A 23,141-nucleotide genomic window follows, 5' to 3' on the forward strand; every position below is an offset into this window, starting at 1 on the left:
TTAACGTTGACCTGAACTCAAAAAGAGAAGATATGCTATGTTATAGGGAACATCTGGAAATGTTAATTGTGCTTAAGCAACACCCTGAAAAAATCCACCTTTTGTGTAGATTTTTTCCTGAAAAATAGCAGTGCACTTACTGTGCCTAGGAATTTCTGTCTATTGAACCTCATAGCTGTATACCTGTAGTGTGAAATAATCTAAGACTGCTGTCTTTGACTGCTAGCCTATCGCTTTTTGGAATAATATGTATTGTTGTCACTACTGTCCTGTTTAACATCTTTTCCTGCTGGTGAGAAAGCTGTACCTGCGGACAGTGCAGTGCAAGGATCTCCCTGATTCTCTTTCTTACTTTCTATGGATTTGTGCTTCCTTCACCTCTCCTGCTGCTTCTTGATCATACCCTGCCAGTCATCAGCTCACCTGCCATCGTGGTGGCAGCTCTGACATGGGGAAACAATTCCCCACCTCTCCTGCTGCTTCTTGATCATACTTCACCAGTCATCAGTTGACCAGCCATCAGGAAGTGGGGGTGGGGAGGACATCTCTGACATGGGAATGTAATTCCCCACCTCTACCAAGATGACCACCACTACACAGACACTTCCTGTGCCTAGGCATTTCTGTGCCATAAGCCTCCTAGCTGTATACCTACAGTGTGAGATTATCTAAGACACTGTTGCCTCTGCCTGTTAGTTTAATAATATTTGGAATGAGATTTATGTTGATAAAGAAGTTGTACCTGAGGACTATGACATGCAGGGATCTCCCTGACTGCGTCCATTCTGTGGCTCTGTGCTTTATTCATCTCTCCTGCTGCTTCTTGATCATTACCCCACCAGTCATCAGATCACCAATCATTAGGGAGACGGCTCTGACATGAGGAAACAAAACACTGTCTCTGTCAAGATTACCACCCTTTCATAGAGATGAGGTGTAGAGCAAAGCATGGCAAGTCAGTAATGGGGAAGACATGAGACTAATGGGAGACCAGAGGCAATATAGTTGACTAGTCATTGGTCTGACTTTTTTAGGGCACAGCTTTCACAGAGCAGAGCCTCTTTAAAGGAAAGCTATATTGTAGGCTGGCATTGCTGACCTGTCATTGACCAGGAACAAGTATGCAGCCATCAAAGTCAAAACTGCTGATTTGCATTCCTCTTATAGCTGCTTGAGCTGTAAAGAAGAGTGTATAAAAATCTGGTTATTATTAGTATATTTTCTTCACTTTATGCTTTATCTGTGTCATGTTGTAAAGGAGTAGTAGATTTAATCTAAGCAAGTAATTAATAGTAGAGTTCTATTGTTTGAATGCAGCCTAATGTGAGAGTCTTTATAAAATAACAGGATGTATCTAAGGCTCTAATATAAAAAGGTGTTGTGTGCTACACATGTAGATCTATAGGTATATAGAGTATGAATAAATAGGAAATTAATATATGTCATAGTAGTCTTTATACTCTATATTATCCATTATCCATTATCCCTCTAACAATTTTCATTATTTGTTTTAAAATGCCTTTTGAAATGCATGCACAGGTATTTAATAGGATTCGTTTTGTAAGCATATTGTTGCAATGGCCATATGGAGGTTTTACCAAAAAAGAATAGGAGATGCCATGACCCAAAGCATGAAGGAGACCTTTGAAACATAAATTTCCTCCTCCACTTCCTGATCCTCCTGACCACTTAAACACACTATATGGCCAAAAACGTGTTGATCTTTTAGACAACTATGTACTTCCACCCTTGTGGCAACAGTATGGGGAAGGTTCTCTTCTGTTCAGCATGATTTGACTCCTGTGTACAAATCCAGCAACATAAAAACATGAGTTTGGTCCTTGAGTGGGTTTCACAGAGCTCTGGCTTCAACCCTACTGAACTTTTATCATAAAAGTAGAGGGGAGGAATCATTATTCAGAGAATCAATCCAAGCCTTGCTCTCAGCATCCATTACATTGTTGTCCATCATTGGAGAATGATCTGCTCTCTCCAAGGGCCATAATCAGCGGGTAGGAGGCTTGCCCCTTGTCCTCTTCAAAACCCCCTGTCCTGGTTGGGTCTGTCACATTTTCCCAGAAGAATGGAGGCTTTTAAAGCCACAAAGGTGGGCCAACTATATATGATTACCCATGGTTTTGTGATGCTGATATTGGTAGGATGGTCAAGTCTATGGATGGGCTGTCTGTTCGAGTCGAACATGAGTTCGACTCGAACACCGGCTGTTCGATCGTTCGACAAAGATTGAACATTATGGGCCGTTCATGCAGTGCAATTCATGCAGCGCATCACGGCCCATAATGCACTGCATCAACACAGTGCATTGCTGGCTGATGATTGGCCAAGCATGCACTATGACGCGCATGCTTTGGCCAATCACAGCGCCGTCAGCGAAGAGAGACATAATTAGCCAAAGGCAGGGTGCCTTTGGCCAATTATGGCTCAGGGGGTTAAGTCCACGCCCCACACTGTATGAGGCCGCCTGCACGTCAGCCGTGTGTAGTGTGTTAGTGGCGTTGTTAAGAGAGAGACAGAGAAAGACAGAGAGAGGCAGAGAGAGTGTCATTTTATTTAGTTTATTTAGTTTGAGCAGGCAGGCGATTCAGTTAGCTGCAGTGTATTTCATATATATATATATATATATATATATATATATATATATATATATATATATATCCACTGCATAGTTTAGCTAGATCTCATTGCAGACCGTTCCTGCTGTACAGTTTCTAATATACTTTAGGCGGCAGTTGATTCAGTTAGCTGCAGTGTATTTCATATATATATTTATATATATATATATATATATATATATATATATATATAGTCAGTCTAATATATATATATATATATATATATATATATATATATATATATATCCACTGCATACAGTTTAGCTAGATCTCACTGCGGACCATTCCTGGTGTACTGTTGCTAATATACTTCAGGTAGGCAGGCGATACAGTTAGCTGCAGTGTATTTAGTGTATATATATATACATCCCGGCTTCATCTCACTGCAGACCGTTCCTGGTTCCTAATATACTTCAGGCAGGCAATTGATTCAGCTAGCTGCAGTGCATTTAATATATATAGATATATACAGGATTGTATATATATATATATATATATAGTCTAGCCAAGCCTATACCTGACTGTAGGCCATTCCTGGAGTACGTGTCCAAAGACACTTTCAGGCAGGTGACTCAGTGAACTGCAGTTCATTTAATATATATATATATATACATATATATATATAGATAGATACAGGCTTGTATATATACCAAGCCATCCTCATCCTGCTCATCCTCTGTCACCCAGGCTCAGGGTACTTTGTCTGCCAATGCAGCTACCAAAGCGGCCTCTTCCATCAGCTCAATGTCATCAGTCACTCCTTCCCTAGCCCCACCATCATGCCCTGAGGAGTCCCCAGAACTGTTCAACCACAGTGCAGGGTACATACTGCAGGAGGATGCGCAGCATTTTGAAGGCTCTGATAATGGTACCCAGGTTGAGGATGAAGGCAGTAACGTGAGCCCAGAGAGAGGGGGTGCCCAAGAAGGACAAGAAACTGGCAGTCATGTTCCCCCAGCTGCAGCATACTGCCAGGTTTGCTCCAGTGGCGAGGAGGGGGGGATGATGAGGTCACTGACTCTACGTGGGTGCCAGATAAAAGAGAGGAGGAGGAGCAGGAGGAGTAGGCACATCTCCAATGAGGCAGGATGCCCTCCAGGGACCAGCTTAAGGGCAGGCAACCAACTGCATCACACCACAGAGCTCCGCATGTGCACGGCACTGCTGACTCCGTGCATTTTTCCAAAAGTTCTTCGGTGTGGGCCTTTTTTGAGACGTGTGCAGCAGATCGCACCGTTGCTGTTTGCAACATATGTCTGCAGCATATCAAGCGTGGCCAAACAGCAGCCGCTTGGGCACCACATGCATGACCAGACATATGTCGAACTCCCATGCAATCCGTTGGCAACAGTACTTAAAAGACCCACACCAAAGTACAAGGTGGACCTCTCCTTGCTCCTCATCAGATGGGATCTCCAACTCCACTATAACTTCAGTCCTCTCAGAGATCTGCACTGAGAGGAATGAAGGTGTAGAATTAGGTGTCCCAAGCACTTCCGGGCAATCTGCTAGCGGTACACTAACATCCGATTGTAGCAGGCAAATTTCCCTACCCCAGTTGCTAAACCGGTGAAAGAAATTCAGTCCCAGCCAGCCACATGCTCAGCAGCTGAATGCTAGTTTGGCTAAATTGCTAGCACTCCAACTGCTGCCTTTTCAGCTGGTAGACTCTGCCCCCTTTCGAGAATTTGTGGAATGTGCGGTACCTCAGTGGCAGGTTCCCAAACACCAATTTTTTTTCTCGGAAGGCCATTCCGGCTCTCTACCGACATGTGGAAGGCAATGACCTGGCCTCGTTGGACAGGGCAGTCAGTGGTAAGGTGCATATTACCGCTGACTCATGGTCCAGCAGGCATGGACAGGGACGTTACCTTTCTTTCATGTCACACTGGGTAACCCTGCTGGCAGCTGGGAAGGATGCAGGACAGGGTGCAGTATTTTTGGAGCTTGTTCCGCCACTACGCCTCCAAAATGCTGGTAGTGGTGATTCTGCCACCCCTCTCTCCTCCACCCCCTCCTCTTCTTCTTCCTCTATGGCCTCTTCCTGTGCAGATTTGTCCTCAGAACCAGCAGTACTCCATAGGCGTTCTAGGGGCTACGCAAGCACTCATGGCAAAAAGATGCCATGCGGTACTTGAGTTGGTCTGCTTAGGGGACAGGAGCCACACTGGGGCAGAGATTCTGTCAGCTCTGCAGGGGCACGCTCAGAGGTGGTTGACACCACGCCAGCTTCAGCCAGGAATGGTGGTTTGTGACAATGGCACCAACCTCCTCTCCGCCCTCCGACAGGGACACTTCACCCATGTTCCCTGTTTGGGTCACGTCCTTAATTTGGTGGCGCAGCGGTTCTTGTGCAGGTACCCGGGCTTACAGGATCTCCTGAGGCAGGCCAGGAAAGTCCGTGGGCATTTCCACTGGTCATATAATGCCAGTGCACAGCTGGCTGACCTCCAAAAGGAATGCAACCTGCCCAAGAACCACCTCATCTGTGACATGCCCACCAGGTGGAACTTAACGTTGGCCATGCTGCAGCGGCTGCACACGCAGCAGGGGGCCATCGATGACTACCTGTGCGACTATGGCACCAGGACAGGGTCAGGGGAGCTTGGCTTTTTTTTGTCACGCCAGTGGCTCATGATCAAGGATGCATGCACTGTCCTGTCACCATTTGAGGGGGCCACGAGGATGGTGAGCAGTGACAGTGCATGCATTAGTGATACTGTCCCTCTTGTCTACCTGTTGGAGCACACGCTGTGTGGAATAATGGACAGGGAACTTGAGGCAGAACAGAGGGAGAAAGAAGAGGACTTCCTTACCTCTCAAGGCCCCCTTTATCCTGACAGTATTCCTGCAGGCTTGCCTAACACACAGGAAGAGGAGGAGGAGGATTGGAGGTGGAGCCTGGCACTCAGCATCAGCAGCAGTCTTCAAGGGATCATTTCCAGTCCCCAGAAACCCATGGACTTGTACGTGGCTGGGAGGAAGTGGCTGTGGATCATGTCGTTCTTAGTGACCCAGAGGAGTCCGGACCGAATGCCTCAGCAAACCTACGCAGCATGGCCTCCCTGATCCTGCAAAGCCTGCGAAAGGACCCTGGGATTCGTGGTATCAAGGAGAGCTATCAGTACTGGCTTGCATTCCTTCTTGATCCACGTTACAAGGGTAAGGTTGTGGAACTTAACCAGTCTTTGCAGAGGGAGCAGAGGATGAAACATCTTCGGGAGGCCTTACAGAAAGGTTTGTGCTATGTGTTTCCAGAGCCTGGGAGGTTGCAATTTCCTGGTCCTCCTGGACAACGTGTTGCTGAGGCTTCGGTCAGTCACAGAAGGAGCAGTGGGCAAGGTGGCCATCTGACCGATGCGTTCAGACAATTTTTTAGTCCGCAGCCCCAAGGTCTGATCGGTTCCAGCAACCATCGCCAGCATCTGATTTACATGGTGCAGGAATACCTTGGGGTAAGATCAGACTTGGAGACCTTTCCAACCGAAAATCCACTGGGACTACTGCGTCTTGAGTATAGATCCCTGGCCAGAGCTTGCACAGTATGCAATTGAGCTACTGGCCTCTCCTGCATCCAGTGTTCTAGCTGAATGCACATTCAGTGCTGCTGGAGGCTTTGTAACCGATCACACAGTGCACCTGTCCACCGACTCAGTTGATCGGCTCACCTTCATAAAAATGAATCAGTCTTGGATCACCAGCTAACAAGCACCTGATGCTGATGTAACCAATTATTTTTTTTTAGATATGTGAGATCCCTTCAAGACTGCCTATGCTGATGCTTAGTGACTATCCTGTTATGCTGAGTGACTATCCTATTCCTCCTCAATGTTCATGTTGATAGCTTCTAAGAACATTTTTGGTTCTGGGCACCACCATCAGTGGCTAAGGCCCAATTTTTCTGCTCCTGTTTAACAGGGGCATGTAATTACAATTTTTGCTGTAATATTTTGCAGCAGGGCTCATTCCTGTGCTCAACAAAAGTATCTGTGAGGGGTTGCAGTGTTGTGGCACCACCACCACTGCCTAAGGCCCAACTTTCTGCCCCTGTTTAACAGGGGCGTGTAATTACCATTTTGATATAATATTTCACAGCAGGGCCCGTTCCAGTGTCCAACAAGAGAAACTGTGAGGGCTTACAGTGTTCTGGTACCACCAACACCTAAGGCCCAATTTTCTGCAGAGTGTATAGGGCAGGCCGTATAGTATATACAGGCAGTCCCCTATTTTCAAAAATCTGACTTACAAACGACTACTACTTACAAACGGAGGGAGACAACAGGAAGTGAGAGGAAATCTACCCCTAGGAAGAAAATTCTCTCCTGTAAGAGTTAATATGGGTAAAAGGTGTCTCCTCCACCGATTTATCACCAATCCTTGTTTCCCTTAAAAACTCAAAATTTTCAAAATCCAACCTTCATTGGGACATAAAGTGAGGTGAAATCTTCTGAACAGGGGCACAGACAGAAAAACAAATGTTACAGGGGTGATAACCCTTCCCTATGTTTTCCAAAAAGCTTTAAAATAGATTTTTTGGCTGGAGCTACGCTTAGAAAATGTACCTGTTCCAAATTACAAACAGATTCTACATAAGAACAAACCTACAGTCCCTGTCTTGTTTGCACCGCCTGTATACTGCTGTTCAGAGTATATAGGGACTGGGGGCCCAACGCCTTTTCTTTTTTTAATTTGGGTGCGGGGTTGCCCTTAATACCCATACAAGACCCAAAGGGCCTGGTAATAGGCTGGGGGGGGGTACCCATGCCATTTGTCTCACTGATTTTCATTCATATTGCCGGGACCCGACATTACATTAAAGCCTCAGTTTTAAATTACTTTTAGTCCTTTAGAAATGTCATTTTGTGCAGCGACTGTTTTAAGCACGGGAAACACACGCCACTTTACAGGCATACTATTGACACCCCCCAGGTATGGTATTTAAAGGAATATTTCACTTTTATTTTTTTCACTTTAAGCATCATTAAAATCACTGCTCCCGAAAAAACTTAAGTTTTTAAAACTTTTTTTTTCCATTGATACATGTCCCCTGGGGCAGCACCCGGGTCCCCAAACCCTTTTTAGGACAATAACTTGCATATTAGCCTTTAAAATTCGCACTTTTGATTTCTCACGTTTGAGTCCCATGGATTTTAACAGTGTTCGAACTTTCGGTCCGTTTGCATGTTCTGGATGCGAACCGAACCTAGTCAGGTCCATAAACTTCCGAAGAGTGTACTTAATTTATAATTTAGAAAAAGTTATCTGGTACCTGTCCTGGGCTCTCATGGCAGTCAGTCACACTTAGGCATGTAGTAACATTACCTTAGCAGATGGGGAGATTCAGAGTTCACACAAAATCTATGACTGGCCAACCCTGCCAAAATATCACATGGCCAAATGCCTAGGCACTGGAATAAACTGCCAACACCATGGAAGGGCCAAAACATATTTTTTGCAGGACAGATTTTTTTTTTTTTACATAGATTATATAAAGGGGAAGTATGAACCAAAAGAGGGGTGAAGGGAGGGAGTTATTTGGCCCTTGATCTCTAATAAGTGGCAATATTGCATAACTGGCACTAACTAAATTTATTGATATATACATCCCTAACACCCCCTTTTTGACCCCTAAAAACTCCCTGCCCTGCAGCCATGAGTGTCACTTTCCATCAAGAGGCGCCAAGCTAATACTTTTCACAAAGCCGTAAAGGGTGAGATCTTAGTGAGACGGAGGCACCAATTGGCTGCTTCTGCAAAACCATGAGCTTGAAATTATGCCTTGTCATTAGCAAACAATCACTACTAGCAGTGAGATTTAAGAGCACTAGAAATTGCTTATTTGTGAATTACCTTTAGAACCCAGTATTATTTTGTCAAAACATATACCTATATGTGATATACAGTATATTTGCTCACAGTGTTACATTTATTTGCTGTTGGTTTTTACAAACACAGACCATATCTAATCTTTACAGTTGTCAATGATATCAAAACTGGTGATGATTACAAATTATAACTTCATGTGTTCACTGGACAGCCATTGTGAATAGCTTTTGCAGGCAATCTCTTACATTCCACTGTTCATCTCTCAAGAAAAATTATTGAGCAGTCTAACCTTTCTTGGTTACAATCATTAATATAAATGTTTCCACCAACACCACTGTACATTTTCCAATTGATCTTGTGCTGAAGCTTTTCATAGCAATATAAAGAACATTTTATAATTTTTTTTTGTAAAAGAATACCAACCACCAGCCAAGCTTTCTTGTTCATGTTATAAACTAGCTTAATGTCAAACTGTAAGGAAGCTGTCATAATTATGGGGGGGGGGGGGGATTGTGTCATGAATTCTTTAAAATTAATTAAAAAATGAACCACAGAAATAAAATATATCACAAAAAAAACAAATATAAAATAGACATATAATGTTAATGAAGATGGATGAGGTATCCCCAAAATAAGCCCACTATTCTTAATAGTTAAATGTAAGATAGACAAAATCAAACAGTTATTTAAAGAATAATAGAAATACAAGATAAAAACTATAAAACAGAAATAAAATATAGCACAAATAAAGACAAATATAAAACAAAGGGAGAATTATACTGCTATACAAAGACAGCAAATAAAATATATATATTAAAAAAATAAATAAAATATTTACGTAAACCCATACAAAAAAAGAAGAAAAAAATATTCAAAAGTAGCAAAAAGAAAAGTAGAAATAGCAAAAAGGTTAACTTATTTGTAAACAAGAAAATATGACAAAAAAGGAAGAATCAGTTATGAAATAAGATTTCTAAATAAATAGGATAGCAAATAAAAAAAAGACAAAAAGAAAAGTAAATATATATATAAAAAAAAGCTATAGAATGGTGAAAAAGAAACACAAAATAAAACAGCAAAAAATATAAAAAAGAAATTGAATTTTCACTTAGAAATAAAGGTATAGTTAAACTTATAAAAGAACATTTTTATTTTGAATGATATGACAGGACTATCGCAAGAGTGTTTCCCGCTATAAAGAAAGCTTCTTAAGAATTATTACCTTTATTAGATTGGTGACACCGAGCTTTAGCTATACATTGCTAACTTCTGTCCCTCTGCAGAGACAATTTTCTTTTCTTAAATAAACTGTCAGTGTAGTCTTAATATATTGTTTGCTCCCTCATACTCTGAGAATACAGCTGATATAAAACATGTATATGCTGCATTGGTAATGGTATCTTTAGTGTAGTTGACTTGAACAAATGTGTTTCCCTCATGGCTGTGTTAATGTGATAAAAGAAATTGGCTGTTCGTCAGGATTTGGCTGGGTAAAGACAGTAGAGATGGAACCACATTCCCCTTTTATACATTAACGCCAACAAGAAGTTTCTCTCTGAGTTATATTTCATACTGCACGTCTCTTCATTGCGCAGAGATGTTGTAAAACATGAGATAATGTTACAAATAACGCACTGGGATGGCTGTATCTTTTATAATGATAACAGTCGGGAACTGAATGACAGTAACAGGCTGTAAAAAATATATATATTTAATAATATTACTGAAAACACAATTCCATCCGCACTTGTTATTTTTAAAAGCTTTTGTAATGAAATTCATGCATGGAGATAGTGAAATATGAAAAACAGGGGAAAAAAATGGAGAGGGGGGTGACCTACTAAACAAATGTTTGTGAGCAATGCATAATAACTCGAGCATTTAATTTTTCATTCCTTAAAGTGGCGAGTTTCTGTCTTCTAATGGTTTGGGGAAATGTGCAATTTGCAGAAATTGTAAACTGCAGAACCATGAAAGTTGTTTAGAAGCTAATCTGCGAGCGACGTAATGATACTCAATGGCAAATTTGCACCCCCTTTAGGTAATCCATCCGGGATGTTTATCCTTCATCAGAGCTCCAGATCTGCTGATGACAATCACTTAGAATGTGAATGGGAGACAATTCATGTTTTCTTCTCTTAAGGAAACGTAGGTGCAGTCATTATACCTGCGGTGCTGAATGACTGCGCTGTGATTTTCAAAGGGGAATTTCAGTGTATGACGATCCTCTAATTGTCTTTTGTTACTGGAGAAAATTTATTTTACTGCAACAAAAGTGTTCTAGCCATTGATTGCTAATTCTGTTGTTTTACCTGGCGTGTTTATTAAGCAGACTTTCAGCCCAGGATAAGTGATTGTGCTCAGTTCGAAATAACTGGATGCAGCAAACTATTGAGATTTGCATAGAAAGTGCAGTCTCTGTTTCATTAACCACTTCAGCACCGGAAAATTTGGCTGCTGAAATGACAAGGCCATTTTTTTGCGATACGGCACTGCGTTGCTTTAACTGACAATTGTGCGGTCGTGTGACGCTGTACCCAAACAAAATTGACGTCCTTTTTTTTCCATAAATAGAGCTTTCTTTTGGTGATATTTGATCACCTCTGCGGTTTTTATTTTTTGCGCTATAAACAAAAGAAGAGCAACAATTTTGAAAAAAACACAATATCATTTACTTTTTGCTATAATAAATATCCCACTTTTTTATCAAAAAAACTAATTTTTTCCTCAGTTTAGGCCGATATGTATTCTTCTACATATTTTTGGTAAAAAAATCGCTATAAGCGATTTTTACTAGTAATGGCGGCGATCGGCTATTTTTATCGGGACTGTGATGTTGCGACGGAAAATTCGACGCTTTGGACACATTTTTGGGACCACTGACAATTATACAACGATCAGTGCTGTGACAGACCTAGCTGGGAAAGAGACTTTTGGAGAGGACTGTATGCTAGCCTCTTGCCAATCGATCGTGGGCCCTTGCATTTGGGGGAACGGTGCTCTTTGTGAGCTGTATGCCTGGGGACCCTGGATTTGCCATATTGGAATAGCGGCTGATTCATAATGCTGGGACAGGTACTGTTAGGAGATGCTGATGTAAATTCCAACACCTGTCTGTCTATTGTCTGCTAAAATGTGTATTGTAAATAAGTCTACTATGGGATCTAAGAGTCATTAGATCCCCATTGTTATTTGTGTTAATTAACTCTGCTATTGTGTGAAGAAGAGTCTATGTTGATTGTGATAATGTTGATTGGATTTTCTGAACTACAAGACGGCCAGTCTGGCCTAACGGTCATGTCTGAGTCATCTAGGCTGTCTAAAGGGATTAGTTAATTAGCTTATGTTAATTAGGTTAATTAGGTTACAGCTGTATTGTTAGAGTAATATGAGCAGGAGGTCTGCACCTCCACTTTGAGTGTATAAAAGCCTGTATTTTGCAATAAAGGATATTCCTGGTTGAACTTACATACAGCCTGCCTGGTGTTTGTTCTGAGCTACACAACTGGGTTAGAACGGCACATAGCTGAAGTTCTAATCCCGGAGCATTGGATGACCGAACCATCAGACGTTGCAATCTGATTCAATAGCTGCAGAGGAGTGTCAGGAGAGTGGAACCGAGCGAGCAAGGGGCTCGTTACAAGTGCTATAAAAATGCACTGATTACTGTATAAATGTCACTGGCAGGGAAGGGGTTAACACTAGGGGGAGATCAAGGGGTTAACTGTGTTCCCTAGGTGTGTTCTAACTGTAGGGGGATGGGACTCTCTAGGAGGAGAGAGAGATCGGTGTTCATACATAGTATGAACACATAATCTATCTCTACTCCCCTGAGAGAACCGGGATCTGTGTGTTTACACACACAGATCCCGGTTCTCGCCTTGTCACGAGCGACCGCTGGAGCCCAGCGGTCATCGCGCCCGCTGGGCACTCGCATCGGCCCCAGGCACACGCTGCGGGCACCCCTAGTGTCTAAAAGGTGAAGCGACTTAAAGGTAACGTTGTTACGCCCAGCTGTGCCATTCTGAGGCGGCTGGTCGCCAAGTGGTTAAAGTGGACCCATAAATCAAATGTTAAAGCTTAACTCCAAGCAAGTAACTGAATACAAGTTTGTACTTTCTTTCTTTCTTTCTTTCTTTCTTTCTTTCTTTCTTTCTTTCTTTCTCTCTTTCTTTCTCTCTTTCTCTCTCTCTCTCTCTCTCTCTCTCTCTCTCTCTCTCTCTCTCTATATATATATATATATATATATATATATATATATATATATATATATATATATATATATATATACACAGTAGTACAGGACTTCAGGAATGGCAGGACTGGGTCCTGGAAGGCAGGTATGTGTCCCCATTACTTGGGTTGTGGTTCCTTTAAGAGGAACAAAAGGAAGATCAGTTGGAGTACTCAGGGACTCTCACTCATGCAGGGTGAGGGGTTCTGGGTTGATAGAGGCAAAGCTGTCTTGCAGCATTCCTAGGATTGTCAAGTACTCATACAGGACCTGAAATTCTGAGGCTCAGAGAGTTTTTTGGGTGGGAAAGAGCCTCCAGCCTGGTTTATGGCTACTTCTGTCCTATAAGGGTTTACCAGTCTGCAAGGGAGGGCCAAAAAGAGCAGGAAGTTGTCAGCAGATGTCCATGAGGTGTGGTGTGAAAGAGGACACAGTTGTGAAAGGACCGTGAAATATCTGGCCACTGAGACACTGCCTGTGGCCTTTTCCTGGACCCTGAAGCAGATGGGAACCTTGAACCCTGGTAAGGGACTATTATACTGGCGGTAAGCCATTGTGTTATTTGCTATAAACCCAAGTTACGGACTGTTTTGTTTAATTTGCTGACGTAAGCTGGTGTTGTTTGCCTGATTTTTGCAAGCAAAATAAAGATGTTTACTTGTACAAGCAGCTGACTAGTATTCCAAAACACCACAGATTACTATACACACAGTGCATTGAAAAAGTTTTCACACCCCTTGAAATTTTCCACATTTTCTCATGTTACAACCAAAAACGTAACTGGATTTTATTGGGATTTTATGTGATTGACCAACACAAAGTGGCACATAATTGTGAAGTGGAAGGAAAATGATAAATAGTTTTCAACGTTATTTACAAATAAATATATGAAAAGTGTGGCGTGTATTTGTAGTCAATACTTTGAAGAACCACCTTTTGCTGCAATTACAGCTGCAAGTCTTTTTGGCGATGTCTCTGTCAGCTTTGCACATCTAGAGAGTGAAAATTTTGCCCATTTTTCTTTGCAAAATAGCTCAAGCTCTATCAGATTGGATGGAGAGCGTCTGTGAACAGCAAGTTTCAAGTCTTGCCACAGATTCTCAATTGGATTTAGGTCTGGACTTTGACTGGGCCATTCTAACACATGAATATGCTTTGATCTAAACCATTCCATTGTAGCTCTGGCTGTGTGTAGGGTCGTTGTCCTGTTGGAAGGCGAACCTCAGCCCCAGTCTCAAGTCTTTTGCAGACTCTAACAGATTTTCTTCTAAGATTGCCCTGTATTTGGCTTCATCCATCTTCCCATCAACTCTGACCAGCTTCCCTGTCCCTGCTGAAGAAAAGCATCCCCACAACATGATGCTGCCACCACCATGTTTCACGGTGGGGATGGTGTGTTCAGGGTGATGTGCAATGTTAGTTTTCCGCCACACATAGCGTTTTGCTTTTAGGCCAAAAAGTTCAATTTTGCTCACATATGACCAGAGCACCTTCTTCCACATGTTTTCTGTGGCCCCCACCTGGCTTCTCGCAAAAAGCAAATGGGACTTTTTATGACTTTCTTTCAACAATGGCTTTCTTCTTGCCACTCTTCCATAAAGGCCAGATTTGTGGAGTGCATGACTTATGCCCTGTACACACGGTCGGACATTGATCGAACATTCCGACAACAAAATCCATGGATTTTTTCCGACGGATGTTGGCTCAAACTTGTCTGGCATACACACGGTCACACAAAGTTGTTGGAAAATCCGATCGTTCTGAACGCGGTGACGTAAAACACGTATGTCAGGACTATAAACGGGGCAGTAGCCAATCGCTTTTGTCTCTTAAAGAGGAGTTCCACCCAGGGGGGCCGTCAAAAAAAAAAAAAAATTAAAAGTCAGCAGTTACAAATACTGCAGCTGCTGACTTTTAATTGGACACTTACCTGTCCCTGGGTCCAGCGATGTGGGGGATCGAAGCCCCGCTCGTCCCCCCCCTCCGCTCGTCGGCGCCGGCATTTCAACTGTGGGCGCCGGGCTGTGGCTTCACAGCCTGACACCCACTGTGCATGCGCGAGCGGCGCCGCGCGCTGTGATTGGCCGCTCAATCACCTGGGACCTGTAATAGGTCCCAGATGATTGACAGGAGGGAGGGAGCAGAGCGGAGCCCTTCCTGTGCCTGGGGGGAAGTGATGTCACCAGCCCAGGCAAAGGAACAGGCAGACTACGAGGGACCACCTAGCAACAGGCATTTAGAGGTAAGTGAAAAAAAAAAAAATATCCAAATGTTTTTTTGCTTTTTTTTTTTTAGAATTTTTCCAGGTATTTTTGTTTTTTGGGTGGAACCCCACTTTAATTTATTCTGAGCATGCATGGAACTTTGTGCGTCAGATTTGTGTACACACGATCGGAATTTCTGACAACGGATTTTGTTCCCGGAAAATTTTATAGCAAGCTCTCAAACTTTGTGTGTCGGAAATTCCGGTGGAAAATGTGTGATGGAGCCCACACACGGTCGGAATTTCCGACAACAAGGTCCTATCACACATTTTCCGTCGGAAAATCCGACCGTGTGTACAAGGCATAATAGTTGTCCTGTGGACAGAGATTCTCCCACCTGAGCTGTGGATTTCTGTAACTCCTCCAGAGTTACCATGGGCCTCTTGGCTGCTTCTCTGATTAATGCTCTCCTTGCCCAGCCTGTCAGTTTAAGTGGATGACCATGTCTTAGTAGGTTTGCAGTCGTACCATACTCTTTCTCTTTTCGGATGATGAATTGAACAGTGCTCCATAAGATGTTAAAAGCTTGGGATATCTTTTTAAAACCTAACTCTGCTTTAAACTTCTCCAAAACTTTATCCCTAACCTGTCTGGTGTGTTCCCTGGCCTTCATGATGCTGTTTGTTCACTAATTTTCTCTAACAAACCTCTGAGGGCTTCACAGAACAGCTGTATTTATACTGAGATCAAATTACACACTATTTTCTAATTAGGTGACTTTTGAAGGCAATTGGTTCCACTAGATTTTAGTTAGGGGTATCAAAGTAAAGGGGGCTGAATACAAATGCATGCCACACTTTTCAGATATGTATTTGTAAAAAATTGGAAAACCACTCATCATTTTCCACTTCACAATTATGTGCCACTTTGTGTTGGTCTATCACATAAAATCCCAATAAAATACATTTACGTTTTGACAAAATGTGGAAAATGTCAAGGGGTATGAATACTTTTTCAAGGTGCTATATACCAAAAAAAAACAAAAAAAAAACGGATTTGTACAAGGTCCTGATTTGATGATTTAAATCAAAAGAACTTCATCTCATTTACTAAGTTACGTGAAAATTTCCTTTACCAAGTGACCATCCTAAACTCTGGTAATACATTAACCTGGTTGTGTCTTTTATATCTACCTGGCATTCCTAAACCACAGCTTTTTATAAGTATAAAGAGAACAGTCTAAACAATATTATTAATCTGCATGCCTAAATCTCTCTTTTGTTGTAATATGTACACATTATTTTGGTAGGTGCATTACACCAGAATAAGTTTCTTCATTGATGGACCGGAAGAAGATTTAACAGCATTTGATTCAAGAATACTGACTGATCCAGTTTATGAGAATGCTGCAGACAGTTATATACGGCTTGGGCAAAATGTGAAGGGTATGATACGGCTTCTTTTTATTACATTCTTCTTCCCCAGTAGAAATATTATTTGTTTGAATATAAGAAAGTAGCATTTGTATTTATTAAATGGAATTCATTTAAAGTGACTTTAAATTATAAAGATTTTTCTGTAGCTTTTCCATTTTTTCCATTGTTATAAAGAACCTAAAATGTGTTTTTCCATCTTTGCTGGCATTGAAATGGGGTTTCATCCTATTCCCGCTTGCTGTATGCACCTTCATTGGACAATATTCTCTTATGCCCCGTACACACGGTCGGATTTTTCCGATGGAAAATGTCCGATCGGAGCGTGTTGTCGGACATTCCGACCGTGTGTGTGCTCCATCGGACATTTTCCATCAGATTTTCCGACACACAAAGTTTGAGAGCAGGCTATAAAATTTTCCGACAACAAAATCCGATCGCGTCAATTCCGACCTTGTGTGGCCTGTTCCGACGCACAAAGTGCCACGCATGCTCAGAAGAAATTTCGAGACGGAACAGCTCGGTTGGGTAAAATTAGCGTTCGCAATGGATACAGCACTTTCGTCACGGTGCTATGTCAAAAATGGTTTAATACAGCGCACTCTCTTCTTCTTTATAATGTGAGAAGAATTAAGTAGTTTTGCTGCTCATATTCACACAGACTTCTCAAAACTTCTTTCTTTATTATTTATCGGGACTCCCTCAATATATTTGGATTTGTCACATCAGACAAAATTAATTGTGGGTTTTTTGTTTTTTTTTTTTGTAAAGGCTGTTTTTTTTTTTTTTGATTTAGGTTTGTATTTTTTCAAGGCTGATCTTTGTTCTATTTCATTTTCAAATTACTCCATAATATTTTAGTGTGTGTTTTGTGTGTCAAGTTACCCCAACACCATTGATATTTTATATTATTTAATCTCAAGGAGATTGTTTGGTGTTGGTGTCCCTTGTTAATTTCACATTGTATATTAGAAATGTACCTGAATCCTCACAAACAAACTGTCCTTTTTGAAGGAAAAAACACACATAGGCGAGTCTAATTGAAACAAAAATTCCTTTATTAAGGGCTCAGAACCAAATAAAGAGGGAGGCAACACTGGAGAAACAGCAGAAATTAGCAAAGCCTTGGACCCCCAGGGCAGACATCAATTCTTTACCAGCAAAATTGTTGGCCTGAGGAGTCCATATCTAAGGGAGTGCAGTCTGGTCCCGAAGTCCCAGAGATCCGGAAAGCAGCAGATGACATCTGTGTCCCCAGGCTGTGGTACTACAAGAGGCTGCATCTTTTGCCAGACCAGACTGGACCCAGGGTCATCACTTTCTGGTCTTCTTTCCACGCTTCCTTCCTGGCTGTGGCTCAGGTGTTGGAGATGTGGCAGGAGGAGGAGTAGGACCTGGAGGAGGAGGAGGACCATGTGTGAAGTCACAAATGTGGGTATCAGATATTATTTGGCCCCTCAACCCCTTATTGAGAGCTTCCAAAATTAAGGACTCACAAAGGAGTCGTTGGCCCTCCTCCATCTGCCTCATTTTGCAGGCAGTTATGCAAGCAAAGTCCTCCTCCACAGTGTGTGGGCTTCTCAGGGCCTCTGTAGCCTTCCAAAAGAGGCCTATGGCAGCCTCCTCCAGGGTACTCCTCTTCCTGCCACTTTGTTTTTGCGGGTGTAGGGGAGGGACCTGCATATTAGGCAGCCCGCTTGGCCCGGCCACCTCCTGGCTGAGACTTCCCTGTGTATGAAAAAGGGCCATGGTTTTAGTTTTTGGATCATCAATCACAATCCTAAATTAGTACTCCAAACTAACATCTAGTTAACATCATTGATTGGACAAGCAGAAATATTTAGAAGAATGCTATACCTGGCTCAAGCTGGGCTCCTCCACATGTTGCTGCCTGGAAGGCCCAGGTTGGACATCAGAAGCCTCAGCTGGGGGGGAAGGAAGCGTGGAAGGAAGAGTGGAGAGTGCTGGCCTGAGTTCAGTCTGACCTGCCAGAAAATGCAGCCTGTCATATTACCACATTATGGGGACATAGATGTCATCTGCTGCTCCGGATCTCAGGGAATCCTGGACCTTCTTGTGCTCCCTTAGATAAGTGCTCCTCAGGCCACCAATTAGGATCTTCAAATAGGTGATGTCTGCCGTGGGGATGACCGGCTTCAAAAATTCCAGCAATTGATCCAGTGCTGCCTTCCTCTTTGTTTGGTTCTTATAATGTGGGTGGTTTATCTGCCACAGACAAGGCAGCTCCCTGAACATATCAATGAAGATTACCATAAAGTCGTCATCTTTCAAGATATCCATTTTCACTGCAAGGCACAACACAAGACAAACCCTAATGTCAGGCAAAACTCTCCTAATCTTGTTACAATATAGGCCTCAATCTAGAAGCAGTATAGGCCCAAGTTTGGCTCTTACCTTCGTTATCACGATCGGCTCCTACGATACTCCTTCCTCCGCTCACAGATCGTATGTACTACACATGCATGTTACGCTTTATACACACTGCGCATGCGTGTAACTCCGCCCGCTCCTGACGTTCTTTCTAGTCTATTCCCCGCCCCTTTTCGTTCGCCGCAGTGGGGGAAGAGCAAATGGCGGAGACACAGCAGGTGCATGCTAATTACAGCAACGGGGAGGAGGAGGAGGAAAGCCCGGAGCCGGAAACGTCTGGATCCAGAAGGAGAAGATTTAAGGCATCAAATATGTCCTTTGGGGAGATGTTGGAGATGGTCGACATCCTGAAGAGGGCCGTCTATGATGGAAAGTATGGACCTTACCCCAACCCCAATGTCCGAAAGGCCAAGATCATGGCGAAAGTGGTCAAGAGTCTGCACCGGAATTTCGGAGTAAGTCGATCGAAAGATCAGCTCAGGAAATGGTGGTCGGACCTCAAATTAAGAGAACATGAGCAGTACAAAAAGATCCGGAGAGTGCTGCAAAAAAGTAAGTAGTTGTACTGTGTTCCTATTCTTTTTGTGTTTGTTACGCTCGTGCTGCTCCATGTGCTTTTAGGAATTGTTGTACAGTTTAAAATGGCAACTTTCATGTTCATGGGCACATTATTCGTTCGTATCAAACATTTTTCTTTTAGCCTATAAAACACCATTGTTTTTGCCATATGCATTGGACCACATTTTTTAGGGCCTACTTGAATGAAACTAATTTGGTTGTGTAGATGTGTTTGTTACTAGAATGAATTGCAAACTAGATTCTGTGTAAGGAGACGACACTCAGCAGCAGTTTTCACATCTGGACACTGGAGAATTAGTGTGGGACACAAGAACACCCTTTTTCTTAGGGGTCCCACACAGGTGCTCCAGTATATACTATAGGGGTGTCTCCATCTGTGAAGCTTGTACAAGACAGGTAAGTATTCAAGCTTGACAAAGGACACAAAAAATTCTACATCTTGGAACTCAGCCAAAATAGACAATTGTACCCCACTTCCAAGCAAGGTTTCATATTTCTAGTTCTGCCACCAAATATCTGTGTGCTAAGTATACCTTTTTTTTCACACAGGGGAGAAAAGACTCGGAGGACACCCCTCATCCGAGGAGACCAGAGACCCCCCACCTCTGGAAGAAGGGGAAATCCCCCAAACACAAGAAGAGCAGGAGGAGGAAGAAGACGTGGTGGAACTAGTCACCACAACAGGTGAGTGTCTGCGACCACAGGCTCAGGTAAGAGATGGATGCTGGCATATTTATAATACCTGTTTTTTTTTGGTTTCTCTCTTTTTAGGTGATCATGATGTTGTGGATCCAGATCCTTTCACCTCGGAAAGTGCCCAGATCCTGATCGGGGAGATCATGGGGTGTAATGTTGCATTGGAAAACATCACTAAAAACATCAATGATGTTATTCAAAAAAATAAGAACATCATTGATGTTTTGGGGAGAGTTTAAAACCCCTACAAAGCCCTTTCTTTTATGGTGTACTACACTTTTAAAATTGTTTCGCAAATTTAAGAAAAGCCAAATTTTGAGGATGAACACAGTGTGCCGACATGTGCTATCTGCCATCACGGGAGATCAATGGACGCGTTTTGGGGGTGCAACCCCTTCCTCAATAATAAAGTAGCTGAGAGTAAGGGGTTGCTCCCCCAAAACACATCCCTTGATCCCCCGTGATGGCAGCTAGCACATGTTGACATTCGTAAATTGGTATGCATCTTCAAAATTTGGCTTTTCCTGGGGTGACTTCTGAACGCAATATCAAACACAGTTCCTAAATACTCATGTCTGATATTGCCTTCAAGTTCTACCAAATGTGAACTTTGTAAGTTCAAGATTTGTGTCTTTCTTGTTGGTTTTAAACATGCCAGTTTTATGTGAAAAGGACATTTCTACTTTTTCTAATGCCACCCCAAAAATTGTTATACAACAAACATGTTGGTTTGTTTTAAAAACCTTTTCTAAATGCACATGTGATTGTGCAGGTATTAAAAAGATTGTTATGAATCAAGAATGTGTGGATACTTATCTCAACGCTACAACACTTTTGGAGTGCTCTAATTGCTGTTTTCTGTGACAATGGGTGTTATTTCATAAGGGCAAATCCACTTTGCACTACAAGTGCAGTTTCAACTGCACTTGTAGTGCAAAGTGTCTTTGCCTTTAGTAAATAACACCCAACAGTGCTTTGAATAAGGTGACACAATCACGCCATTTTCAGGACTCACCACATTTCTGTCAGGTTCATCTAAACAAAACACAAGCAGTAAATGTCACCAAAGATTTGCTCATTTTTTTTTATTTGATAAAGGTTTCACACATTGTCTGGCATATTGCTGGCCCCCCTACCCACAAAGTATTCAAGGTATCTTAGCCAGACATTACGGGCACTCAGGGAGGGCAAGCCAGGACGGCCACTTTCAAGCGCCGTCAGGGTTGTTTCATTTATCATTCCGGCCTCAGGCCCAACTAAGCCAGCATAGTTGGCAGAATGTTGACGTAAAAAGTTATGTAGAACACAGCACGCCAGGATAATATGATTCAGTTTATACTCCGCCATATGTATGGGTGTCAGAAATAGGCGGAACCGGCTGGCCATGATTCAAAAAGTGTTCTTCACCACTCTTCTGGCTCTGGCCAGCTGGTAATTAAAAACCCTCTGGTCCGGGGTGAGGGTCCTCATCGGGAATGGCTGCATAAGATGGTCCCCCAGCGCAAACGCTTCATCCGCAACGAAGACGAATGGGAGTCCTTCCACATTCTCTTCTGGAGGTGGCAAGTCCAAGCTGCCATTCTGGAGACGCCTGTAAAACGCCGTATGGGCAATGACTCCAACATCGGACATCCGGCCATTCTTCCCCACACTAAAGACAATCAATAAAAAGAGCAGCGCTGTGAAAGTTAGAGGCTAAAAATTGAGCCAATATAAGTATAAGTGAAAAAATGTGGTACATTGAGTAAATATTTAAGATAAATATTAAATAATAAAGTTCATAATAAATCTTATAAATTATGTAAATTCTGATAACAGTCCTAATCCGTGATCAAAAATCCAAAGAGTGAGGTAAGGTGAAGAACCAGAGGCAGGGGTCCCCGTCTGAGGCAGGAATGTAGGTAAGGAGTGGGTAAATCCTTCACCGCACCACTGTGATATAAGTAAAAATGCGCGCTTACCAACCGGCAAGCATAGGAAGGCTTGCGACCTTAACCCGGTCGGGGCCTTTTCTTGGGATGGAGACACCAGTATACCACTTCTTATACCATACGGTAGGCCCACTATCCACCACGTATAGACAATCCCTGGATTATGGGAATATCATACTCCTAGCTAGGAGTTAATCTCATCCTTCCGGACGGTGCGGCCCGGGGGCCGGCCTGTGATTGGATCGCCTGTCCCGCCCGGCTCGGTGAGGAGTCTCCAGTAGTTGGAGGAGGCGGCAGGAAACGGAAACTCGGGAGAGGGGGAGAGAGCCGGAGTCAATGCGGGCTGGGCGAGACTCGGCGGCTGGAGGTCCACGTCCACGTCCACGTCCACATACAGGAACTCGTAATTAGCCGACACCACCGCCAACATCACAATACCATTGAACCCCTTATAATTATAATAGTACGACCCCGAGTTGAGTGGTGGGACGATGTGGACGTGTTTCCCATCAATTGCCCCTCCGCAGTTAAGAAAGTCCCACCTCTGGGCAAAGTGGGAGGCCACAGTCTGCCATTCCTGTGGCGTGGAAGGAAACTGTTGAGGAAAACAAAAAAAAATGAGTCTTTTTGCACATAAACATGGAAAGCAGATTAGACACAAACATTCTTGGCCAACATCAAGATAACATTTATTAATGGGAATTTTTAAAGACCAAAGTATAAGGTACACCTATCATATTCCCCCTCCCCCCCCCCCCCCTGTCATGGGCCATTTCTAACATTATAGGGGGGGAGCTCTTGGACAGGTAACCCTCTCCACTTCATTGAGAGATGAATGCCTAAATAATGGGTATTGCTTGGAACAGCCCCTCCTTAGTTACACTATTGGCAGCCCACTGGACAGGTAAGAAGTGTCATAGGTAAGAAGTGTCATAATACAAAGATATAAATACACACTGTACACATTTGAGCACATTTGGACATTCTGCTATTACCTATCAAGATAATAATAGGATCCAAAAACTTTAAACGGTACCATTTGAAAGTATTCAGGCAGGTCCTTGCACTACATGCTTTGGGGAATTCATCCATACATCTGACCACAAAAGAGATGGGTATAGTGTGTATGGGTTTGGCAAAGTCAGCAGATAGATGATTGAGGATAAATAGAGAATTGGTATCAGCTGACTTAGCAGTTGGGGGGAGGGAGGGTT

The 23,141-nt window shown here is 42.8% G+C and overlaps 1 protein-coding gene across 1 annotated transcript in view; it reads left to right on the top strand.

Moving 5' to 3' along the window:
• Positions 1 to 23,141, top strand: part of USH2A (usherin) — a 1,400,924-nt gene that overhangs the window by 99,221 nt on the left and 1,278,562 nt on the right. The window contains exon 4 of the mRNA XM_073628975.1: positions 16,207 to 16,342. Within this exon, the coding sequence (XP_073485076.1) occupies positions 16,207 to 16,342 (136 nt within the window). The remainder of the gene's footprint in view (positions 1 to 16,206; positions 16,343 to 23,141) is intronic.

Source organism: Aquarana catesbeiana, linkage group LG04 (genome assembly GCF_042186555.1).
Source record: "Aquarana catesbeiana isolate 2022-GZ linkage group LG04, ASM4218655v1, whole genome shotgun sequence".
NCBI lineage: Eukaryota > Metazoa > Chordata > Amphibia > Anura > Ranidae > Aquarana > Aquarana catesbeiana.